At 39.0% G+C, this 8,415-nt stretch overlaps 1 protein-coding gene across 1 annotated transcript; it reads left to right on the top strand.

Moving 5' to 3' along the window:
* On the top strand, positions 4,868-5,365 carry LOC107627199. Its single transcript, XM_016330052.1, has one exon. It carries the CDS (start codon positions 4,868-4,870, stop codon positions 5,363-5,365), a length of 498 nt encoding a protein of 165 aa, XP_016185538.1.

The raw sequence follows: 8,415 nt of genomic DNA on the forward strand, positions 1-8,415 counted from the left end.
GTTCTCCCCATACTGATCCTCCGGAGAAATCTGTACTTTCAGAAAAGATCTCGCGTACTCGAAAACCGGGGTTGTTACAAAGAAATTGGCTATTGATCTCAACTAGAACATTCCTCTAATTAAAGTTGCTTGACCAATCAATCCCTGTGGGATTTGACCTCACCCTATTGTGAGTTTTTACTTGACGACAATTCGGTATACTTGCCGAGGGAGATTTGTTGAAAGACAAGTTTCCATGCATCAAGTTTATGGCGCCGTTGCTGGGGAATAATTTTGTATCAACAATGATTAAATTGGTGGATAACTAGATTGAGCATTTTTCTTTTGTTTGATTTAATTTCTGTTTGAGTGTGTTTTCTGGGCTGCGAACTAGGTCAAAAACAGCTCGAAAATCGCTGGAGAAGAATTCAAACACGCTGATTTCCGTCATTGCGGCGCGGCCGCGTGGAGCACGCGGTCGTGTCACTTAGCGTCAAGGCAACTATAGCATATTATATATCAAATCGAAGCCCCGGACATTAGCTTTCCAACACAACTGGAATCGCATCGTTTGGACCTCTGTAGCTAAAGTTATAGCCGTTTGACTGTGAAGAGGTTAGGATGGACAGCTTAGCAGTTTCTCCAACTTCTTGTATTCCTTCAACTTTTACATGCTTCCTTTCCATCCTCTGATCCATTCCTGCCCTGTAATCTCTGAAAAAACTTAACACTCATATCAAGGCATCTAATAGTAATAAGAGAGGATTAATAATAAGCAAATATAATATCAAAGAAGCATGTTTTCGATCATAGCACAAAACCAGGAAGGAAAATGTAAAACATGCAAATAGTATGAATAAGTGGGTAAAGAGTTGATAAAAATCACTCAATTGAGTACAAAATAAACCATAAAATAGTGGTTTATCAACCTCCCCACACTTAAACAATAGCATGTCCTCATGCTAAGCTCAAGAGAAGCTATAAAGATGAAGAGGAATGGTAGGATGTATGAAATGCAATCCTATCTATATGAATGCAACTACATGCAAAATGTTTCTGCCTACTTGGTTTAAAAGTAAACAAGTTCTCCAAGACAAATACAAACCAATTTCCTCTAATTCAAATCGTACAATAAAAAGCAAGTAAACTTGTAAGAAGACAGAAGCTATAATATGAATCTTTAATTAACCTAAGCTCTCACCTAATATACATATACCATATATACTTTTAAATTCATGCCTAGCTACCCATAATTCCCACTTTTGTATAATTTCCATACTCATGTACCAAATTTTCTTTAATTTTTATCACATGTGCATTGATCTTTTATTAAACTTAATATTGGGGTAATTTTGTCCCCTTATTTATTTACTTATATTATATATATTTTTTTCTTTTTCTCTTTTTTTCTCTTTTTTTTAAAGCTCAAAAATAAACATAACTTATCAATGCACATGGATTTTTAATTTTTCTGGTCTCACATGAGTAGGTACCCAAATTCCCAATATTTTATCAAAGTAAAAACTTAACACATTCCTTTATGAACCCATGTTCCCATAATTTTCCCACACTTAATTGATACACGATCTCTATCTTAAGCTAACCAAAGATTCAATTGGGATATTTAATTGTTTTTCTGCTTAAGGCTAGTGATGTGGTTATAGAACAAAATAAATGGGGATAAAAAGGCTCAAGGTGGCTAACAAGGGTGATGTAAAAGGTAGGCTTATTTGGGATAAGTGAGCTAATAACAAGTAATGGTCTCAATCATATGCAAGCATGTAAATACACTAAATAATGGACATATAGAATGAAACAAAGCAAAGATTGCAATTATAGAGAAGAAAACACACAAGAATAAAAATTTATGGTTAAATAATGTAACCATGTAAATAAGCTCAAAATCTCACAGGTTGTATGTTCCTTGGCTTAAAAACCATGTTCCAAATACAACTTCAAACATATTTTAACATAAAAATTTTTCAATTAGTGAAATACTATAAAAATTTCTTGGAAAAGAAAATATTACTTCAACCAAGTAGTAACTGAATGCATAAAATCAAATAAACATGCAATCAAACATGCAAATGCAACAACTAACAAGGAAAATGAAATATTGGTGTTGATAAGAAAATACTAACCCATGGAGATCGGTATCGACCTCCCCATACTTAAAGATTGCACCGTCCTCGGTGCATGCTGAGATGTGCAGGTGGACGGGTTGTTCCAACTGATGCTTTTCTTCAAGGATTGTGCAGATGGACTTGTTTGTCTTCCCTTTTAGAAGTTTTCCCTTTCTTTTTCCATCTTCGGTGGCCAGCCTGAAAGAAGAGAAAAAGAAGAAAAGTAACCCAAAAGATAGAAAATAAATAAAATATGGGTGTTAATGCCAAATGATAAGGGTCTCATCTACATGGAAGCTTCAACATGTATGTGAGAAAACAATAGAAGCCATGGCATACCAGTGGTGCAGAATATGCAACCAAGGGAAGGAGTGTGGGTAAAATATCAATATAAGTTCATGTCAATGCAAAAAGGAATACAAATATCATAAAAGAATAGCATTGATTTAAATAATATTACCCAATAGTGTAAACAAGTCACTAAGCACTAAGATAATACCAGAAAAGATATAACAGTTGAATAAGAACATTTGAACACCAATAATTTTAGAAAAGAAAATAAAAATATGCACAAAATTAAAATGCAATGAATGAAAGTATGCAAATAAATAAAATAAAATAAAAGATAAGAGGAATGAGAAGAGTAAGAAAGAAAGAAGAAAGAAGAAAAGATAGAAAAAATTAGGATTGGGGAAGAAAAGATAAGATATTTGGCAAATTAGGATAAGCTGTGCGGCGCAATCGACGCGGACGCGTGGGGCACGCGGTCGCGTGACTTGCACTTATAAGGATTGACGCGGTCGCATCGGTCACGCGGTCGCGTGACACAGTTTATGCTACTGGCGCGAGGGCAGCCTCGCGCTCGCACAACTCTCTATTCAAAATTATATTAGTGCCAAATTTTAAGTGACGCGATCGCATGGGGCATGCGATCGCGTGAGTGGGCTTTAAAGGAAGTGTCCAAGAAGACCCCAATCAACATCTAACCACATTCCTAAGGATATGTGATACTATGAAGTCTAATGGTGTTCATCCTGACACCTATAGATTGCTTTTGTTCCCCTTTTCACTCAAGGACAAAGCATCCAAATGGCTGGAATCTTTCCCGAAGGAGAGTTTAACAACCTGGGAAGATGTGGTGAACAAATTCTTGGCGAGATTCTATCCTCCTCAAAGAATCAACAGGTTGAGAGCTGAGGTACAAACCTTCAGGCAACAAGATGGTAAAACTCTATATGAAGCATGGTGTGCACCCTGACAGTTACAAGCTACTGCTATTTCCATTTTCTCTTAGAGACAAAGCCACCCAATGGTTGGAATCCTTCCCAAGAGACAGCATCAACAATTGGGATGATCTAGTAACCAAGTTCCTTGCCAAGTTTTACCCACCTCAAAGAGTTATTAGATTGAAGACTGAAGTGCAAACATTCACAAAAATGGATGCTGAACCCTTGTATGAGGCATGGGAACGATACAAAGCTCTAATCAGGAAGTGTCCACCAGGAATGTTCAGTGAGTGAGACAGATTGCAGAATTTCTATGAAGGCTTGACACTGAAATCTCAAGAGGCTTTGGATTATTCAGTAGGAGGCTCTCTACAACTAATGAAAACGGCTGAAGAAGCCCAAAATCTCATTGATATGGTGGCCAACAACCAGTATTTCTTTGCTCACCAAAGGCAACGCCAACCATCACAAAGGAAAGGAGTGATGGAGCTGGAAGGAGTGGACTCAATCTTGGCTCAAAACAAAATGATGCAGCAGCAAATTCAACAACAATTTGAGCAAATGGCCAAGAGGATTGATAGCCTCTAAGTTGTAGCAGTTAACACAAGCCAACCATCATCCACGTGGGGGCAAAATGAAGAAACTCAAGAGGAGCAAAAACAAGAACAAGTCCAGTACATGCACAACCAAAATTCTGGGCCAAATGAAGTCTATGGTGATACTTACAACCCTTCTTGGAAGAACCATCCAAACCTTAGGTGGGGAGACAATCACAACCAGAATCAACAACCATGGTAGAGAAACTCAAATCAAAATACTTCAAGAAACAACCAAAACCACAACCAGCAGCAAACTAACCAAAACCCTTACAGAAAACCCCAAAACAACTACCCCAACTCCAACCATTACCAATCCAATAATCAAACCTCAAATCAAAACACTTACCCTCAACCCTCAACACCCCACAATCAACCAATCTCACAAGATTCTCAAAGGATTAACAACCTGGAGCTATTAATGGAAAAGATGATGAAAAATCAGGAGATGACATTAAGGAACCAGGAAGTCTCTATGAAAAATATGGAAAGGCAAATTGGACAACTCTCCAAGCAGATTGCCATTGAAAGGCCATCAAGCTCACTACCAAGTGACACCATTCCCAATCCAAAAGAGGAGTGCAAGGCAATACAACTGAGGAGTGGAAACGTCCTGGTGAAAAATGAAGAAGCAACCAAGAAGCCAAAGGAAAGTGACACGAAACAAGCTGAAGAAGAGAAAGCCAATGATGAAGATGTAATAAAAGGCAAGCAGACCTCAGAAGAGCTCAAAGAAAAGGAAGATCAGCCACAAAAATCAAGGAAAGAGAAGGAAGCAATGAAAGAGCCAACCAAGGAACAAAGGCAGGGAGTGAACTTCACACCACCTTTGCCATATCCTCAAAGGTTCAACAAAGAAATTAAGGACCAACACTTCCCAAAATTTCTTGAAATCTTCAAGAAGTTGGAGATCAATATTCCCTTAGCTGAAGCACTTGAGCAAATGTCCCTGTATGTAAAGTTCTTAAAAGAACTCATCAACAAGAAGAGGAGTTGGCAAGAGAAGGAAACCATACTTCTTACTGAAGAATGTAGTGTTGTGATTCAAGGAGTTATCCCACCAAAGCTTAAAGATCCAGGGAGCTTTGTAGTTTCATGTACCATAGGCAAAATGACCCTAGACAAAGCTCTCTGTGACCTTGGTGCTAGCATCAATCTGATGCCGTTGTCAATGATGAGGAAGCTTGCCATAGAGGAACTCAAACCTACCAGGATGTCTTTGGTGATGGCTGACAGATCAATCAAGACACCCAATGGCATTGTGGAAAACCTGTTAGTGAAAGTTGGGGAGTTTATCTTCCCAGCAGACTTCGTAATTCTGGATACAGAGGAAGAAGGAAACAACTCAATCGTCTTGGGAAGGCCATTTTTAGCCACAGCCAGAGCCATTATTGATGTAGAGAAGGGAGAGATGATTTTAGAGTACATAATGAGCAAATGATCATCAATGTCTTCAAATCAATGCAACACCCTCCTGAACAAGAAAATTACATGAAGGTGGACATGATAGAAAGTCTAGTGGAGGAAATGTTAGAAGCCACTTGTCATGAGCAACAGGAAGAAGAGGTGATAGAAATCTCTAGTGAAGACAAGGAGAAAGAGAAGCCAAAACAGGAATTGAAACCTCTTCCCCCTCACCTCAAATATGTGTTCCTGGGAAAAGAAGAGACCCTACTAGTGATCATTAACTCCTCCTTGAATATGGAAGAAGAAACACAGCTGATTGAAGTGTTGAAAGCTCACAAAGCAGCCTTGGGGTGGACAATTGACGATATCAAAGGTATTAGCCCAGCCATTTGTATGCATAAAATTTTGCTGGAAGAAGAATCAAAGCCTGTGGTCCAACCCCAAAGAAGGCTCAACCCAGCCATGAAGGAGGTAGTTTAAAAGGAAGTCATGAAGTTGTGGAATGCTGGAATAATTTTCCCAATCTCTGACAGCTCATGGGTGAGCCCGGTTCAAGTTGTACCAAAAAAAAGAGGAATGACGGTCATCACCAATGAGAAGAATGAGTTGATCCCCACTAGGACAGTGACTAGGTGGAGGATGTGCATAGACTATAGAAGATTGAATGATGCCACAAGGAAAGACCATTTTCCTCTCCCATTCATTGATCAGATGCTGGAAAGATTAGCTGGCCATGCCTATTATTGTTTCTTAGATGGGTATTCTGGTTACAATCAAATCATGGTGGACCCTAAAGATCAAGAGAAAACTGCCTTCACATGTCCATTTGGAGTTTTTACATACAGGAGGATGCCCTTTGGGCTGTGCAACGCCCCAGCCACATTTCAAAGGTGTATGCTCTCCATTTTCTCAGATATGGTTGAAAAATTTTTAGAAGTTTTCATGGATGATTTTTCTGTCTTTGGAAATTCATTTAACACATGTTAGCATCATTTAACTCTTGTTTTGAAAAGATTCCAAGAAACTAACTTGATCTTAAACTGGGAAAAATGCCATTTCATGGTTCCTGAAGGGATAGTTCTTGGGCATAAGGTGTCATGCAGAGGTATAGAAGTTGATAAAGCTAAAATAGAAATTATTGAAAAACTTCCTATACCCGTTAATGTGAAAGCAGTAAGGAGTTTTCTTGGGCATGCTGGTTTCTACAGAAGGTTTATCAAAGATTTCTCAAAAATAGCAAAGCCATTGAGCAATTTGCTAGTGATTGACAACCCTTTCATCTTTGATGACAACTGTAAGCATGCCTTTGAAACCTTAAAAAGAAAACTCATCACAGCACCAATCATCACACCTCCTGATTGGAACTTACCTTTTGAACTTATGAGTGATGCAAGTGACCTTGCTATTGGTGCTGTGCTGGGACAAAAGAAAGACAAATTGCACCATGTCATATATTATGCCAGCAAAGTGTTAAATGAAACACAGAAAAATTATACAACCACTGAGAAAGAACTTTTGGCGATTGTTTATGCATTTGATAAGTTTAGACAATACTTGATTGGCTCCAAAGTTATAGTGTATACTGATCATGCTGCCCTCAAGTATTTAATGTCTAAACAGGATTCAAAGCCAAGGCTTATTAGGTGGGTGCTGCTACTTCAAGAGTTTGATATTAAAGTAAGAGATAGGAAGGGAAGTGAAAATCAAGTGGCGGATCATTTAGCAAGAGTACCACAAGAAGCATGTCAAGATAGACCACAACAAGTAAATGAGAACTTCCCAGATGAGCACCTGTTCTAAGTTCAACAAACACCCTGGTTTGCTGACATAGCAAATTACAAAGTGGGAAGGAAGATACCTCAAGAATATTCTAAGCAACAAGTGAAGAAGCTGCTCAATGAAGCAAGGAAGTTCTTGTGGGATGAACCCTTTTTATTCAAGAGATGCTCTGATGAATGATTAGGAGGTGTGTCCATGAAGTTCTTGTGGGATGAACCCTTTTTCTTGTGGGATGAACCCTTTTTATCCAAGGAAGTTCTTGTGGGATGAACCCTTTTTATTGTGGCATTGTCATGGTTCAGCATACGGTGGGCACTTTGGACCAGAGAGAACAGCTACAAAGGTATTACAAAGCGGTTTCTATTGGCCAACTATCTTCAAGGATGCCAGAGAGTTTGTTCACCGATGTAATGAATGCCAAAGAGCTGGAGGATTAACAAAAAGGAATGAGATGCCTCAGAATTTTATCTTGGAAGTTGAGCTATTTGACCTATGGGGCATTGATTTCATGGGACCTTTTTCCCCTTCTTATTCTTTCAGATACATCTTGGTAGCAGTAGAGTATGTCTCAAAATGGGTGGAAGCCATAGCCACAACCACTTGTGATGCCCAAATTGTCCTTCAATTCCTTAAGAAGCATATCTTCACTAGATATGGAGTGCCCAAGGGTCTTGTCAGTGATGGTGGTGGTCATTTCTGCAACAAGCAAATGGAGAAACTCCTCCACAAATATGGAGTAATCCATAAAGTAGCTACACCATACCATCCTCAGACTAATGGCCAGGCTGAATTAGCAAATAGAGAGTTGAAGAGAATTTTAGAAAAAACAGTGGGAAGCACAAGGAAAGATTGGGCCAGGAAGTTAGAAGATGCACTCTGGGCATACAGGACAGCTTTCAAAACTCCCATTGGAAAGTCCCCATTTCAGCTATTATATGGAAAATCTTGTCACCTCCCTGTGGAGCTTGAACATAAAGCTTTTTGGGCCACTAAACTTCTCAACCTTGATTCTCAAGCAGCAGGAGAAAAGAGGCTGCTACAACTAAATGAGTTGGATGAGTTTAGACTAGAAGCTTATGAGAATGCTAAGATATACAAGGAGAGAGCTAAGAGGTGGCTTGACAAGAAGATCTCAAAGAAAGAGTTCAAGCTAGGACAGCAAGTGCTCCAGTATAACTCAAGGCTCAAGATCTTCTCTGGCAAGCTCAAGTCCAAATGGACAGGTCTGTATCTAGTAACAAAAGTCTTTCCTTATGGAAGTCTTGAGCTACTAGATGAAGCCACACAGAGCCACTTCACAGCAAA

The sequence above is a fragment of the Arachis ipaensis genome, chromosome B02 (assembly GCF_000816755.2).
Source record: "Arachis ipaensis cultivar K30076 chromosome B02, Araip1.1, whole genome shotgun sequence".
In the NCBI taxonomy this organism is placed as follows: domain Eukaryota; kingdom Viridiplantae; phylum Streptophyta; class Magnoliopsida; order Fabales; family Fabaceae; genus Arachis; species Arachis ipaensis.